The 17,704-nt window shown below is 43.6% G+C and overlaps 1 protein-coding gene and 1 pseudogene across 1 annotated transcript in view; one reads left to right on the top strand and one right to left on the bottom strand.

Annotated features, from left to right (window-relative positions):
* TTC39A (tetratricopeptide repeat domain 39A) overlaps positions 1-17,704 on the bottom strand; it is a 67,664-nt gene that overhangs the window by 46,317 nt on the left and 3,643 nt on the right. Inside the window, exon 2 of the mRNA XM_073357750.1 lies at positions 13,358-13,459. Coding sequence (XP_073213851.1) covers positions 13,358-13,459 — 102 coding nt within the window. The remainder of the gene's footprint in view (positions 1-13,357; positions 13,460-17,704) is intronic.
* On the top strand, positions 1,179-1,585 carry LOC140916601 (large ribosomal subunit protein eL34 pseudogene; annotated as a pseudogene).

The raw sequence follows: 17,704 nt of genomic DNA, 5'->3' as shown, positions 1-17,704 counted from the left end.
CCTTTCACTCTCAATTTGTCCAACTTGAATACACTTCCCAAACCACAGACACTGTGGGATTTCACATGGCCCTTTATAAGGCATTTTTTCAATCCTTTAATTATTCTCATGTCTCTTCTCTGAACTGTCTCCAATTTTTCAACAACCTTCCTGATGTGTACAAACCCGAACTGGACACCATATTCCAGTAGCAGTCAAACCTGTACCAAATATGGAGGTAATATAATCTCTCCACTACTATTTGATATTCCCATTTATACATCAATGGATTGCATTAGCCCTTTTAGCCACAGGGTTGCACTGGGAGCTCATGTTCTTCTGATTATCCATCTTGACCTTCAAGTTTTTTTCGCCCAGAGTCACTACTTCCCAGGAGAGAGATCCCCATTCTGTAAGTGTGGCCTCCACACTCTGTTCCTGGAGACAGGACTCTACATTTGGCTGTATTTAAACACATTTTTTGCTTGCACCTAGCTTACCAGGTGAAGCGCCTCGCTCTGTATCAATGACTTAATGTTCTTCCTTATTTACCACTCCCCAAATCTTTGTGTGATCTGCAACCTTTATCAATTTATGTTTTCTTCCAGGTCACTAATAAAAATATTAAATAGCATAGAGCCAAGAAATTATTCCTGGAGGCATCCTCAAGAAATACATACATTTGATGATGACTACCCATTTACAATTATATTTTGAGACCTACCAACTAGCCGTTCTTTTTTCTATAAATTAATTTTTAAAATATATTCAGAGGATGTAATGGAGATTCCCACAACTGAGCCATTCTTTTTAGGTAGCAAATCTGAGGAACTATCCCAGATTGAGGTGTCCATAGAAATGGTTTTGGAACAAACTGATAAATTAAGTAGTAATAAGTCATCAGGACCAGTTGGTATTCACCCAAAAGTTCTGAAGGAACTCAAATATGAAATTGTAGAACTACTAACTGTGGCCGTGTTTTCCCTAGGAATTGAAATTGGGGGTGGGGGGTGTTGGAATATTCAGGGGGGATGAAGGCCAACGAGGGTTGAGAACGTGAGGGCGAAGGTGGGCTGTACGGCAAAAGAGTAAAAACTAAAAAATATTTCACGACCATTTTATTAGATTTAACTCATATTTTAAAACCTTCACAAAAATTAAAGTTGGCTGCTCAAGCCTACTATGGAGCACTATAAAAAATGGTTTGGTGTCTGACATACCATCGTAGGATGTCCTACAACACAGCCTCTAACAAGACCAGGCTGTCCCATACACCAGGTAACAGGTAACAGGATTGTTTACCTTTACACTGAGAAAGTTGGCAAGGCACCAACATCTGCATGTGGTGTGTGTCCAGGAAGACTTCACTGTGTTCATGCTGTGCACCCTAAAGTCCTTCTGAAGTTGTCAAAAACAAAGAAGCGTGTTAGCAGAGCCTAATGGCAGTTCCATGTGTGCTAAATGTATCCGTGACAGAATCAAACGAGCTTTCCTTATTGAGGAGCAGAAGATTGTTGTGAAAGTATTGAAGGCACAAGCACAGAGTCGGAAATCTAAGTGAATCTCTTTGTATTGTCTGCCTAATAAATAAAAATTCAACTTAAAAAAAAAATTAAAATTAAAAAAAACGAAGCACTATATCTACAGCTTTCTTGGTTTCTTGTAATTTTGCACGTTTCATGTCTTCTTGTGTGTCTGGTACTTCCAGTCCTTCATGATATGTTCATGGTCACCCCATCTCAAAAAAGATATACTGGAATTGGAAAAGGTTCAGAGAAGGGCAACAAAAATTATTAGGGGTATGAAACAGATTCCATATGAGGAGAGATTAAAAAGACTGGAACTTTTCCTCTTGGAAAAGAGATGACTAAGAGGGGGTATAATAGAGGCTTATAACATCTTGACTGGTGTGGAGAAAATGAATAAGGAAGTGTTATTTACCCCTTCACTTAACACAAGAACCAATGAAACAAGGGGTCACTCAATGAAATTAATAGGCAGCAAGTTTAAAACAAACAAAAGGAAATATTTCTTCACACAGTACACAGTCACCTGTGGAACTTTTTGGCAGGGATGTTGTGAAGGCCAAAATTAGAACCGGGTTCAAAAAAGAACTAGCTAAGTTCATGGAGGTTAGGTCCATCAATTACTATTAGCCAGGATAGGCAAGGATGCAATACCATGCTTTGCGTGTCCCTAGCCTCTGTTTGCCAGAAGTTGGGAGTGGATAACAGGGGATAGATCACGTGATGATTCCCTGTTCTGTTCTTTCCCTCTGAAGCACCTGGAATAGTCACTGTTGGAAGACAGGATACTGGGATAGATGGACCATTGGTCTGACTCAATATGGCTGTTCTTACATAAAAAATAATTAAAATAATCAAAAAGTTTAGTACAGAAACTCCCCAAGATAATGACCTCTTGAGCTAGCAATGATGTGGGATAATGACCTTGGCAAATAATGCATTTTTAAAATCTTGGCCTACTAGGAAATCTGGATTTGTGCTGGAAATGGCCCACCTGTTGATCACTTTAGATAAGCTATTACCAGCAGGACAGTGGGGTGGGAGGAGGTATTGTTTCATGATTTCTGTGTGTATATAAAGTCTGCTGCAGTTTCCACGGTAAACATCTGATGAAGTGAGCTGTAGCTCACGAAAGCTCATGCTCAAATAAATTGGTTAGTCTCTAAGGTGCCACAAGTACTCCTTTTCTTTTTGCGAATACAGACTAACACGGCTGTTCCTCTGAAACCTACTCCTTTTCTTTTATATTTATTAAGTTTCCCAGTCACAAATCTAGCATTCTGGAGCGAAGTCACTAAAACATAGTGCTCTGGCCGCTGTTGTTTGTGGTGCCACCTTTCACTCTATTGCTCCGTCCCAATGGCCCTGCACTGTCACCTTCTGCTGCCACCTGCCACTGTGACCTCTGGGAGTCGGTCTCTTGAGGTTCCACCGGCTCTCGGTGATTTCAGCTGAGCTCTCAGTGGGGGAACCTCGCTGCTAGTGCAGGCTGAGCCGTCTCTTCCAGCAAAACACTGTGTCACAGCAGGTCTAAGCACTTGGACCTGATTCTCAGTGATTTCAGCTGCAGTGGTCACTTAATAAAACAAAAGACTCTCTATGGAGCCTAATCAGCTCTGTCTTTAAACAGTGGAGAGGGGCAGGTCAAATAGTACTTGTGACTCAGGCAGACCATCAAGCAAAACACCTGTCCCCACCCTCTCTCTCAATGCCCTCAATCAGCACAGGGTAAGTACAGTTCTCCTGCCCTTTACTCACACAATAAGAACATCAACATTTCATTCCCCCACCCCCCACCCCCCGCATTCAAGTGATTTGTTACCCAACCCCAGCCAAAATCTATCACTTGGGCAACTCAGCTGGATACCTGGGTAGATTTGTTGGATCATATTAAAGAAGTTCTGAATTAAAATCACAAATGAGTTTGATTCCCCATAGTTTAAATTCCAGGGTATTACTAATTAAGAGGTCTCTTGGTTTTTGGTATTGTTTCTCTCCCTCTCTGTGTGAAACTTGCAAGCTGCTAATTGTGTTAGTACATTCTAAGACAGAGTCTGTTCTCAAAGCAATTCACAGAGAGAGAGACTCAAAGCAATACTCGAACAACAGAAACAGCACCCAGAGACTCCCCACCCTTTTGTTGTATTAACCATTGTGATTAAAATAGAGATAGAGGATGTATGTGGATGGATGCTTGGTGTGGATAATAACTGAATGATCAGGGAGGTGCCAGCCTAAGAATCCAGTGTCCATCGGCTGAAGAAGGCGTCAAGTGGAAATAACCAGAGGACCCCCCGGAGGGCAGACTGGAATCCACCCAACAGCCTCAAGAATGGGAGAACCAAAGAACAAGATAACATCTTGGAGCCGTCAGGAATGTGCTATCTGCTGATTGATTCAGCAACAGCATGATGAAGCAATTCCCATAGACTGGCATAGGAAGAAATTCCTATAAAAATAGACTCTAAAAAGTGAGAACTTTGGGGTCTGATTCTGCAAACCAACTTCCAGGAGCATCAGATGAGCATCTGACAAGGCCCTGCTCCCTCCTCATGTCCAGGCCACCTGGCCAGTGGCTTGGCATGAGCAACTCTAAGGCTGGTAACTATGATAACAACCTTGCAGAACCTGTGTGCGTGTGTTTGTATGAATGAATGTGTGAATAAATATGAGATTGAATGGAATGTTATAGCTATAACTAACTGCTTACTATGATTCTTTCTGTATTCACAATAAATGTGGTATTTTGCCTTTTTCCCTTTAATAAGATCCTGCTGGTTTTTATTTTATTGGTACAACATATTAAGTGTGAATATAAATCCAGTCTGGTCCTGAAGCCTTTCCCCCCAACCCCCAGCTCATCACTAGCTGTCAGGGAGAGCTCATTACAAATCACAATTTGAAATTATTAGGTTGGCCAACATCACCGAAATGAATGCACTGACATTATCATAAAAAACAACAGCTGTATAAGGAAGCTAGTCTATGTTCATACTTCTCAAATCTATTATACTTTTTCAGATACACATATTTTATCATACACTGTATATGCTTTTAAAGTGTGTATTAATGTTTCAATTTCAATTCAGATTTCCAAACAATCACTAAATTGGCAACACTACATGTAACTAGTTCATAAAACTGGGGGAGGGGGAGGAGGGTTGGGGAAATTCAGGGAGGGGTGTACACTGCCCCCGGGGCGGGGGGAGGGGAGAGAGGGAAATCCCTGAACTGTGGTATATAACCTATCGCTTAAGTCAGCCTCTGTATCAGATGACCGGAGGATAGCTAATGTGATGACAACTTTTTTAAAAGGCTCCAGAGGTGGTTGTAGCAATTACAGACTGGTAAGCCTAACTTCAGTACCAGGGAAACTGGTTGAAACTACAGTGAAAAACAGAATTATCAGACACTTAGACGAACACAATATGTTGGGGAAGAGTCAATATGGCTTTTGTAAAGAGAAATTGTGCCTCACCAATCTATTAGCATGCTTTGAGGAAGACGACAAACAGGTGGACAAAGATATAGCTTACTTGGACTTTCAGAAAGTCTTTGACAAGGACCCTCACCACAGGCTCTTAAGCAAAGTAAGCAGTCAGAGAAAGACCATTCTGGCTTTAGGCAGGAAAGAAAACATAGCACTTCCCTTGAGGGTCACAACCACTGTTGCATCACTGGCTGTCACGGTATTAAATGTAGAACTGTACCTATAATGAAAGCCTTTCACACTCCCTGTATAAACTCCTGTTTCTGTTTGTCTCCTGAGGAGTTTGGTGGCAACTGACTTCTCTGGGAAACCTCAGCTCAATCCCTCCCCATTGGTGAGGGATTAACTACTCAAAAACTTAAAAATCCAGAGCTTAAAAACACAGACCCCAGGATCCCAGAGTCAATCCTCACAGAGACACGAACAAACAGACCTGGCTCACCTACTCTGTTGAGGACCCAAAAGCCCAGCCTCATGGAGAACAACAAACAGAACAGAAACACACCTCAGGGGGCTGTGGACCCCGGGTTGAGCACTGCTGCACAGATACAAAAATTTGGATCCACATCCTATCCACAAAGATGTAAACAATACAATCACATCCACATCCGCAGATGCAGATACTTAGCGATATAAAGCAGATATCCGGGTATTTTCAGAGTTCTAGAAACAAGCAGAGCCCAACAGATAACCAGGCTCCATGTTTCATTTTAAGAATCTGGATTGCAAAGGGACATTCACCTACATCTGATGTAGAAAAAGCTTTTTGACTCCCATCCTACATAAGTGTAAATGGATGTGCTAGACAGGAGCTTCCCAGAATCCTCTGCTTTCAACTTATTTGCCACCTCAAGAACAGTAATGTGCCCAAGCTGCAAACGGAACTACAGATGGTTTGGTCTCATCATTAGCATTCCATGAGGTTCAATTCTCGGGTTATATCATCCATGACAAAACTGCAAAGAGAGCAAGACCAGCAGTGGGTCTGATACACTGAGTATTAAATAAAGGGCAGAAGATAATCCTGAGATTTTTCTCTAGTACTGAAACTGACCTGTAGTTCCTTGAGAGAACAGTAATTGGTACATCCAGGCCCAAAAGTTGTTGTACCCTGAATCTTGAAACATGTAATACATGTAACATTTTTTTTCAAGCCAGTATCATATCCTGGATGAGGATGTACCTCTGATGCAGAAGTGATTGTTGGAGTTTATTTAATTTCAGAATGGGCTCTTCTGCATAGTAGACAAAGGTATAACAAGATTCCACGGCTGGGAAGTTGAAACTGGACAAACTCAAACTAGAACTGAAGTGCATATTTTTAAGAAACTGGGTGTTTTTCTAGTTCAAACAGGAATTAATTCAGTGAAGTCCTATGGCCTGTGTTGTGCAGGAGATCAGAGTAGATGATCACAATGGTCCTGTTTGGCCTTTTCTGAGTCTATACCATTGAATAAGAACTGTAACAGCTTTTCGGAAGAGGCCTAAAGCAGCATGTTGGATCTTGATCAGCATCACATGTAAAAAGAGGGATGCAAGAGAGTAAACAGGGCCCACAAGTTCCAGAAATCAACTGAACTGGTTTATGGCGGTTTCAGCACAAAAGACCAAAGAAGAATGCATTACGGAGACCAAACCTCTCTATCCTTAGAAGGAGCCTCATCAGAGCAGGGCTAAGCAGACCAGCAGGCCAATGAAGAGGGAAAAAGCTTATAATTCCTCTGCCCATGCTGCAGTGTTCTATGTACAGAGGACTTCGGTCTCAATTCCATACTTCTCATGAGAGAATAGAGATTCGCTAGAAATAAAAAATAACAGTAAAGAGTTGAAAACAAGCCAGTCCAATAAGAAACCCATTACAAAAACCACTCTCCTCCAACAACCAGGGCTTCACCATTGTTTTCTAAATCACACTAGCCTGATAACAAATTAGTGCAAACTGAGCATCAATTATATTATATCCCTCTAAAAACAAGTGCTTTATTGACTTAGTTGCGTCACATTGACCTAATCTTTTTATATGAACAAGCTGTGCCTTCCCATTTAGTCTTTTTTAATCAGAAGTTTCTGCCACTAGTACATGATCTGTTTGCTCTCAGCTGTTGCCAGAATCACACAAACAGGAGGCTAATGAGCAGGTTTGTATAAGTAATAAATACTAATCTGTGCTTCTGTAACAGCAGCTTTCCTCTGAGGATCTTCTGATCTATGCTAGCATATGTAAGTGCAGAAGCAGGCCAGCAAGTATTTTGGCCATTTTCTGTCAGTGTTATTAAAAGCCTCCATCGGAGACACAAATCAGTATAATTTTATAGCTAGACTCCAGAGAACGGTAAAACCAGATTTGTCCCTTCCCACCAATTCCCCTGCAACATTGGCTGACATTTCTGTAGTGCATTTTATCCAATGATCCCAAAGCTCAATAAATTTTACCTGCTGATTACAAAACTATATGTATAGGAAAGAATCATTTCACTCATCCAATTGAAATGCAGTCATTTTGGGGGTGAAAGAAAGTAGACTTTAAAAAAAGAGCAACTACAAAAGAGTTCAGGGCAATGTTACAAAGCACTGAGATCTGCCAAGTGGGTCAGCAGTCTGATCACTGAAGCCTCAATTAGTTGCCCCAATAACAGCTGACTCAATAATGAGCTAATCAGAAGGAGATGCTGGGGAGGTAAGGAATGAATTAGCCCCCAAGCTGACCAACAGGATAAAAGGTGGGAGGTGGTACTGAGGAGAAGGTTAGCTGCGCCTGAACTGAAGGAGCTCCCTAGAGAGAGGGAGACTCCCTTTCCTCCTAGGACCCTAGCCAAGAAATGTTGGAAGAAGTAGAGGTTAAAACCGTGATGTTGCACTATATGGGTGTTGGTGAATGGGTTTAGAATAAAATATAATCTCCACCCAAGAAGAAAGTGGGTCTGAACAGTTTCTAGGGCATCACAGGATGGGGACAGAGCATGGCCCTCTCACAGGCAGAAAGTGAAGAATACCATATCATACTGAAACTACAATGTGAATTTTTGGTTTGGAGAATGTAATTTCCCAGCTGGAATGTGGCCATGACATGGGACTAAAGTCCTGAAGAATGGAGCCATGGCACCTTTAATGACCACAAGTATTCAGGACCCTGGTTGTACATTACATCCAAAAGTTGTCATGAGCAAACACTGGCTAGACAGGTATTTGTAGAGAAGCCTATAAAGGTAGGAACCCTGTCCCTGGCAGGTGTCAGGCGATGCCAGTTTCATCCAGGGATAAGACCAAGCTGGCCGAGTTTCAGTCATATAAGATGGGAAGAATGATGATACATTGGGGAAGCAGTAGGAGGATCTGGTGACGATTACATCAACCTGGCTGACGGAAGGTATTTATTCAAACACTTGTGACTCGGGGGCTTGCCAGTTAGGTGCATTGCTAGATCCCCAGCTGTTACATGACCAAATAACTCAGCAGCAGTGCCCAGAAAGGCTTTTATTCGTCCACATCTGCACAGGAAGTTGTGACCTTTTCTTTCGGATGGCCACCATGATCCATGCCTCTGTCTCCTCCGGATTAGACAACTGCAATGTGCCACTCCTTATGGTGCTATACTGTAAATTCATTGAGAAACAGAAGCCAGTGCATAATGCATCACCCTGTGTATTAGGTAGAGTACCCCACCAGCACTTTGGAAGCTTCATCCACTTCCTTCAGGTTTCTGGGTGGAGTTAAAGGTGTTGTTTTGACTGCAAGCTCGAACGGGCTTGGAGCCGTCCACCTGAGAAACCGACCCTCTTCCTGTGAGACATTGCCACAGTTACAATCAACTGACGGATTAGAGCAGGAACTTTCTTGCTTAACAAGAAAGGGAGCAGTTGGCAGGGTGGTCCGCCATGACAGCCCCTCAACTTTCATATTCATTCCCATCCTTTCTTCCAAAACAGCTAAGATTTGTTGACCTCAAGGCACCTACTGTTGTATACTTTGATGACTTTTTTGTTAATTGTTAGGGTGGCTGAAGATTGGGAAAGATCAATATTCTACATAAAAAATGAAATAAAAATAAGACCTCAAGGCCCAGTTCTGCATGGTGAAGAATATGTCATAAATTGGACCCTACGATTGGGACAAACATTACTAGTGGAGAGAAGAGGGAAAATTGACTCTAAAATCTAAAAAGCAGCAACCAAACGATCTTCAGGTAATCTGAAGAAAGAAGCCACATAAATATTTTAATGACACTAGATCTGCCTTTCTGACATGTTCTTCTACCAGGAACAGAGCTTTTACCACTACACAGAAGCACCCAGACACCTTCCCAAGGTATTTATTTTTAAACTGCTAGGAAAGACCTGTCCGTTATAGCTCTGTCTCAGCTGCTGCGATAGATATCGTCCCATATGGTGCATCTAGTTCTGCTCTCAGTTACATCTGGTGCAAATGAGATGAAGGTGAATGGAGATAAACTGATTTTAGATGCCAAATGTGGCTAAATTAGCTATTTCAGTGGAATTGCAATAGTGTAACCCAGAACAGAATATGTCCCACACCATAAGTGATAAATCCACAAAATCTAAACCAAAGAATTATTGGGACAACAGGTAAGAATTTTGAAAAATAAATACTTTTACAGGCTGTGAAAACCCATTTTGAATCTCAGCATGCTAAAAAGCTAACAATGAGGAACTGTTGCGCCCGCCCCCCCCCAAGAAAAGGTCACGTAGTATTACACATTGCACTCCACAACTAGTGTCATTCCCTGAAGAGATGGAGTGTGTCTGTAATGAAGATCATTTGCAATGAAATTCAGCTTTCCCTGTTGTTCCACTACACTCTTGGGGATTATAACTCTGTGGTGCCTGTGCTGACAAGGGCTAAGGGGGTGGGGGCCTCCCTTTAACAATGCACGAAGATGAAAGATCAGTTTGAAAATGGTTTTGCAATTAAATACATTCATATTCAAGGTATGAGAACATAAAGTCAGTTCATGAAATGAATTCAACAGGGCCCTATGAAAACAGAATGGAAACGATATGCAATGAACGAGAATAAAAATGGATCGATAGACAAATATATAGGCTCCTTCACAATAGGGGTCTCAGTGTCATTTTTGAAGCATTTTACTATCCCCCTTCACAAAAATGGCTCTTTCCTATTTTAAACACAAAGTAAACATACCCACATGGGCACAGGGACATTTTGCACATGATTTCAGTGAAAATACTGCTGCTCTTCTTAACATTTTGTGACATCCTCCCATGCAACAAAAACACAACACTACAGCACTGTGAATAAGGCAGATATCATCCCAAACCACTAGAAAGCTCACTGACTTCAGAGTTTGCCAAAACCACATTTTACACAGTATCACCAACAGTGCAACCTACAAAGCCCAGTACCTTTGGTATCAAGGAGTGGGGTCAGTGCCCAAATAGGGTAGGTACATCACACCCACTGAAATGAATCCTTGACACATACCAAGCATAACAGTACTTTCCTTTGGTGGCTCCTGCTGTGACAGGCAGGGTGGACAGGGTGAGAAGAGCAGGAAAGAGATGCACAACACAGATTTATTTTATATGGAGGCGGGGCCCGAGGCTGGCTGAAGCAATAAATGGAGAAAGGGCAGCTGCTGCAACCTGGTGGCCCAGCTGCTTTTCTGTATGTCTCAGGCCCATCCCAGCTCTCTGAGCAAATGCAAAAAGACTTATAAGGCAGCCATTTTGTTTTCTTTTAACTCTTTCACACCAGTGACTAGAGTCCAGAATGTCTCCAACCCAACAAATCACTGATATTACAGGGTACTTGTAAATAGAAGCAGTTTAGGATGAAAGAAAGTGACATAGCAAAGAGCCAAAACAAGAACTGGCCCTATATACAACTGTGTTCACTGTATACATCAGCAGCTTGAAGTAAGGAAGGAGCAGTGACAAACTCTGCTGATGGCACAACACTAAGCAAAGCAACCTGCGGCAGCAGCGGTGGGAGTTGGCAATAAAATACAAAAGGACTTGGGAAGCAAAGAACTCAGGCAGATGCAAGTTAAAAGTATAAAAATTGTGGGAATAAAGAGAGGCCCAAAAAATTTAAAAAGTGATCATATGCCCTCATTGCTTATAACCAGGGTTGTGTGTATAATGCAATTTTGCAACTGTCAGCATGGCTACAGTGTGTGTGTGTGTGTGTGTGTGTGTGTGTGTGTGTGTGTGTGTGTGTGTGTGTGTGTGTGTGTGTGTGTATTTTGGCTGCTGAATAAATGTATTTCAGAAGCAAAGCACTCCTTTAAAAAAAAGTAACTCTCTAGTCTTCAAGGTCACAAAGAAAACCTTTCAAATGTCCACTGAGATCTTGTCTACTCTGGGAATTGGCCCCAAATCCAACAATCAATTAATGGCCAGTCACTGTACCACTATAAACTCCGAATACAGGCAAGGAAAAAACAGATTTACACTGATCCTCTTTACACAAGGGGACATTCAATAAGCTTAAAAAGTGCAAAATTCAAACTGAGAAAAGGAAATTAATTACATATTGTGTGAAAAGATACTATGGCAATGAATTCACAGTTAAGGTGTTTAAGGCCAAGATCTCAACAAAGGGATTGGACATTTATAGGGGTATCAAGAATATCCAGACTTACCATAATTAAGTCTAACAATTTTTTGTAGAAGGAATATTAAACCCCATGCTTCAGGGCTTAACCCAATTTCAATCTATTATTTGAGACCAGGATGAAACCTATTATGAGTGGCAAGTTACCTTACATCTCCCTACTGCGGAGTTTCTTAATTTCCTCTGAAGCCACTGGTGCTAGCCAATGTCAGAGACCAAACACTGGAGTAGATGGACCTTGGGTCTGATCCAGTATGACAAGTCTTACCTTCCTATGAGTTTACCCTAGTTTCAAACAGGGTTGAGCTCCACTGAAGCTGTGGCTTTCCTTGTCTACACTTGGGTTTACACTGGGACGGCTATATCAATGGCACTTGGTGAATTTGGGCTTGGATCCTAAAACCTGGCCTTATCGAAGGGCTTGTCTACGCTGGGACTTTACAGTGCTGCAACTTTCTTGCTCAAGAGTGTGAAAAAACACCCTCCTGAGCACAGCAAGTTTCAGTGCGGTAAAGAGCCAGTGTAAAAACAGTGCCCCAGGGCTGGGAGCTTCGCCTCTCGTTGAGGTGGTTTTTTTTAAAGCGTTGGGAGAGCTTTCTCCCAGTGCTGCGCCCATGGCCAGTGTAGACTAGCCCTAAGTTACTGAGTAAGGACTATTCACATAGGACGATAGAAAATTAAAATTAATTAAAGGTTTCTCCATTGCTTGTGTGATTATCACTGAAAGGGCTGATGGAAGAAGTGTGCCTCAGGAAAGGATATGTATGTGGATGGAGATCATTAAAAGAGGAAGCAGCATGGAAGGAGGCATAAAGTGGAAAAAGGAGAAAAAACAGTTGTCAGATGGAAGGCATCAAAGGAACTGAGGCAGTGGAAAGAAATGAGTAGAGATAAAGAAAGATGTTCAGAAATGTGAAAGTGAGGACAAGGAGCATGAACTGGGAAAAGGGAAACAGAATGAACAGTTCCTTGTTCGGGTTTTATAATCTGACATGCTAATGACACAGACCAGGGGAGATTGCTTTCAAACTATGACGTACAGTCTGATAACTTTTTTTTTCCAGTATGTTCCTTGTAAGAAACTACACCAGAACCTGTACTCATTGATAAGAACAACTGTGAGAACCGGGTTGCATGTTACAGAACATACTGTTTGGTAAACAAGAGTAAACATTTCATTCACCATAGGTTTGTCTATATGGTGCTTTAGTCCACACCAGAGGGATGTAAATTTTAGTCCGTACTAGCTTGTTGTGCACGGCCTAGCTTGTGTAGACCCTGCTGACATGCACAGAAAGTTCTCTACTGGCTTTAATGTAGTCCTGCTTCAAATAGTATTATATTAACCAGCACTAGGGAACTTTTAGCGAACGCCAGCAGGGTCAACATGGATAAGATAGTTCAACTAGCTTGTCATGCACTAAAATTCACACCCTCTTGGTGTGGACTAAAGCACCATATAGACAACCCCAAGATGTTGCTGATATGGAAGCTGCAGAAAGTACTATAACCACTGATCAATACCATGCCATTTACCTGTCTCGGGGTGGAGATGGGGGGAAGAAATGGAAATCTTTCCTTCTTCCAACACCAGCAACTTACTGTGTATGTCCTAAAAGGTTATTTTATTTTTCCCACCTCCTCCAATCCAAAGGAATATTATTTATCTGTCTAGCGCTCAAAGTGTAGTGGCAGTTCTAATGGAAGATGAAGGATGCAAAGAAAAAAACAAAAACAAAGCAAAAAGCTGTAAAAGTATTCAACTTACCTTGCTTGTAGGGAAGCAAGGGCCTCAGGAAACTTGTTGCTTAGAAATAAATCCACAGCAGTCATACATTCATCCAGGGCTAGATGCAGATCTGATGCAGATCTGTCAAAAAATAATTAAAGAATGACAAAACCTACTATTTCCAATCCTCTTTTATTGAGCTTCTCATTTCTTGTAATGATAGCATTTATGATAAATCCACTAATACACCACATAACTAATTCCCCAGCTTTGTAGTAAATGTGCTGTCAGGAAATAAGAAAGTCTGTGTCACTTTAGATATTCCTTTATCTGTCCCTCATTCCCTCACTCTCTCTCACACAGCCTCCACCCATCACCTTCTGTCAGTTTCTACTGTAAGATGTTAAATCCCTTTGCATTAGGTTTTTAAGACAGAGAGTGCCCTCTTGTCTTGGTGCCATATCATCATATACAGACACAATGTCACCACCTAAAGATGCACCATCCTCAGATTATGACATTTTCAGATTCAAATTAAATCCAAGGCTCAGTAAACTGCCCTGCAGATTCTAGGCTCACTGATCAGAATTGAGATCAGCCCATAAATCGTAGGACTGGTGGTAACCCTTCATTCAGTGCCATTCCTGAACTAGTTAGAAAAAGCTACAAAGACGAAGTGGTCCCGGCCCCAGAGGCGGAGAATAAGCAGTGCTCTTTGCCCCCTTTCACCCTGGAACAAAGGACTAAATGGACTTGAGATAGGATCCAAGCTGCACAGTTCAGGTGGTGGTCAAATGTGGGGTTTTGGTTTGGTCCATTATAGAAATAAGGACCAGCTGCGAAGTCTGGATCCTGACCTAAACTCTTCCAAAGTTTGGTGATGGTTGTGTAACCCGCACACCTCCTGGGAGTGGTGTTCTGTCCTATCTAGTGGCACTGAGACCACGAGAGAGAGCGAGATTAAGGAGTCTGCTCTACAGCCTTAGGTAAGATCCATATGTCTTTCAGCTCATACAGTAGAGTCTCATGCACTAAGCTCCAGAGGCCCCAGGTTCGATCCCACCCGCCAACGACCTGGGTCTGTCATACTTACAAGTGGGGGTGCTTGTCCGGGATTTCAAGTGGGAAGTCTCTAAAGCATGGGATACGCTTCCTCAGCTAGGGGAAGTACGTAACCCACACACCCCCTGGGTGTGGTGTTCTGTCCCATCTAGTGGCATGGAGACCACTTAGCCCTGGTCTACACTAGGACTTTAGGTCGAATTTAGCAGCGTTAAATCGATTTAAACCTGCACCCGTCCACACAGTGAAGCCCTTTAATTCGACTTAAAGGGCTCTTAAAATCGATTTCCTTACTCCACCCCTGACAAGTGGATTAGCGCTTAAATCGACGTTCCCAGCTCGAATTTGGGGTACTGTGGACACAATTCAATGTTATTGGCCTCCGGGAGCTATCCCAGAGTGCTCCATTCTGACCGCTCTGGACAGCACTCTCAACTCAGATGCACTGGCCAGGTAGACAGGAAAAGAACCGCGAACTTTTGAATCTCATTTCCTGTTTGGCCAGCGTGGCAAGCTGCAGGTGACCATGCAGAGCTCATCAGCACAGGTGACCATGATGGAGTCCCAGAATCGCAAAAGAGCTCCAGCATAGACCGAACGGGAGGTACGGGATCTGATCGCTGTTTGGGGAGAGGAATCCGTGCTATCAGAACTCCGTTCCAGTTTTCGAAATGCCAAAACCTTTGTGAAAATCTCCCAGGGCATGAAGGACAGAGGCCATAACAGGGACCCGAAGCAGTGCCGCGTGAAACTGAAGGAGCTGAGGCAAGCCTACCAGAAAACCAGAGAGGCGAACAGCCGCTCTGGGTCAGAGCCCCAAACATGCCGCTTCTATGATGAGCTGCATGCCATTTTAGGGGGTTCAGCCACCACTACCCCAGCCATGTTGTTTGACTCCTTCAATGGAGATGGAGGCAATACGGAAGCAGGTTTTGGGGACGAAGAAGATGAGGAGGAGGAGGAGGTTGTAGATGGCTCACAGCAAGCAAGCGGAGAAACCGGTTTTCCCGACAGCCAGGAACTGTTTCTCACCCTAGACCTGGAGCCAGTACCCCCCGAACCCACCCAAGGCTGCCTCCTGGACCCAGCAGGCGGAGAAGGGACCTCTGGTGAGTGTACCTTTTAAAATGCTATACATGGTTTAAAAGCAAGCATGTGAAAGGATTACTTTGCCCTGGCATTTGCGGTTCTCCTAGATGTAGTCCTAAAGCCTTTGCAAAAGGTTTCTGGGGAGGGCAGCCTTATTTCGTCCTTCATGGTAGGACACTTTTATCACTCCAGGCCAGTAACACATACTCGGGAATCACTGAACAAAGCATTGCAGTGTATGTTTGCTGGCATTCAACCAAAATCCGTTCTTTCTCTCTCTGTGTTATCCTCAGGAGAGTGAGATATAATTCATGGTCACCTGGTTGAAATAGGGTGCTTTTCTTCAGGGACACATTCCTGCTGGGCTGTTTGCCTGTGGCTGAACAGAAATGTTCCCCGCTGTTAGCCACGGGGAGGGGGGAGGGTTGAGGGGGTAGTCACGCGGTGGGAGGAGGCAAAATGCGACCTTGTAACGAAAGCACATGTGCTATGTATGTAATGTTAACAGCAAAGTTTACCCTGAAAGAGTGTAGCCACTGTTTTATAAAATGTGTGTTTTTAAATACCGCTGTCCCTTTTTTTTTCTCCACCAGCTGGATGTGTTTCAATGATCACAGGATCTTCTCCTTCCCAGAGGCTAGTGAAGCTTAGAAAGAAAAAAAAACGCACTCGAGATGAAATGTTCTCCGAGCTAATGCTGTCCTCCCACACTGACAGAGCACAGACGAATGCGTGGAGGCAAATAATGTCAGAGTGCAGGAAAGCACAAAATGACCGGGAGGAGAGGTGGAGAGCTGAAGAGAGTAAGTGGCGGGCAGAAGACAGGGCTGAAGCTCAAATGTCGCGGCAGCGTGATGAGAGAAGGCAGGATTCAATGCTGAGGCTGCTGCAGGACCAAACCAGAATGCTCCAGTGTATGGTTGAGCTGCAGCAAAGGCAGCTGGAGCACAGACTGCCACTGCTGCCCCTCTGTAACCAACCGCCCTCCTCCCCAAGTTCCATAGCCTCCACACCCAGACGCCCAAGAACGCGGTGGGGGGGCCTCCGGCCAACCAGCGACTCCACAACAGAGGATTGCCCAAAAAAAAGAAGGCTGTCATTCAATAAATTTTAAAGTTGTAAACTTTTAAAGTGCTGGGCTTAATGTGCTGTGTGGCATTTTCCTTCCCTCCTCCACCACCCCTCCTGGGATACCTTGGTAGTCATCCCCCTATTTGTGTGATGAATGAATAACGAATGCATGACTGTGAAGCAGCAATGACTTTATTGCCTCTGCAAGCGGTGATTAAAGGGAGGAGGGGAGGGTGGTTAGCTTACAGGGAAGTAGAGTGAACCAAGGGGCGGGGGGTTTCATCAGGGAGAAACAAACAGAACTTTCACACTGTAGCCTGGCCAGTCATGAAACTGGTTTTCAAAGCTTCTCTGATGCGTGCCGCGCCCTCCTGAGCTCTTCTAACCGCCCTGGTGTCTGGCTGCGCGTAACCAGCAGCCAGGCGATTTGCCTCAATCTCCCACCCCGCCATAAACGTCTCCCCCTTACTCTCACAGATATTGTGGAGCACACAGCAAGCAGTAATAACAGTGGGAATATTGGTTTCGCTGAGGTCTAAGCGAGTCAGTAAACTGCGCCAGCGCGCCTTTAAACGTCCAAATGCACATTCTACCACCATTCTGCACTTGCTCAGCCTGTAGTTGAACAGCTCCTGACCACTGTCCAGGCTGCCTGTGTACGGCTTCATGAGCCATGGCATTAAGGGGTAGGCTGGGTCCCCAAGGATACATATAGGCATTTCAACATCCCCAACAGTTATTTTCTGGTCTGGGAAGAAAGTCCCTTCCTGCAGCTTTTGAAACAGACCAGAGTTCCTGAAGATGCGAGCGTCATGCACCTTTCCCGGCCATCCCACGTTGATGTTGGTGAAACGTCCCTTGTGATCCACCAGAGCTTGCAGCACTATCGAAAAGTACCCCTTGCGGTTTATGTACTCGCTGGCTTGGTGCTCTGGTGCCAAGATAGGGATATGGGTTCCGTCTATAGCCCCACCACAGTTAGGGAATCCCATTGCAGCAAAGCCATCCACTATGACCTGCACATTTCCTAGGGTCACTACCCTTGATATCAGCAGATCTTTGATTGCATGAGCTACTTGCATCACAGCAGCCCCCACAGTAGATTTGCCCACTCCAAATTGATTCCCAACTGACCGGTAGCTGTCTGGCGTTGCAAGCTTCCAC

Source organism: Lepidochelys kempii, chromosome 8, assembly GCF_965140285.1.
Source record: "Lepidochelys kempii isolate rLepKem1 chromosome 8, rLepKem1.hap1, whole genome shotgun sequence".
NCBI lineage: Eukaryota > Metazoa > Chordata > Testudines > Cheloniidae > Lepidochelys > Lepidochelys kempii.
The sequence above is the reverse complement of the archived record's forward strand: the minus strand, read 5'-3'. Positions and strand labels throughout refer to the sequence as shown.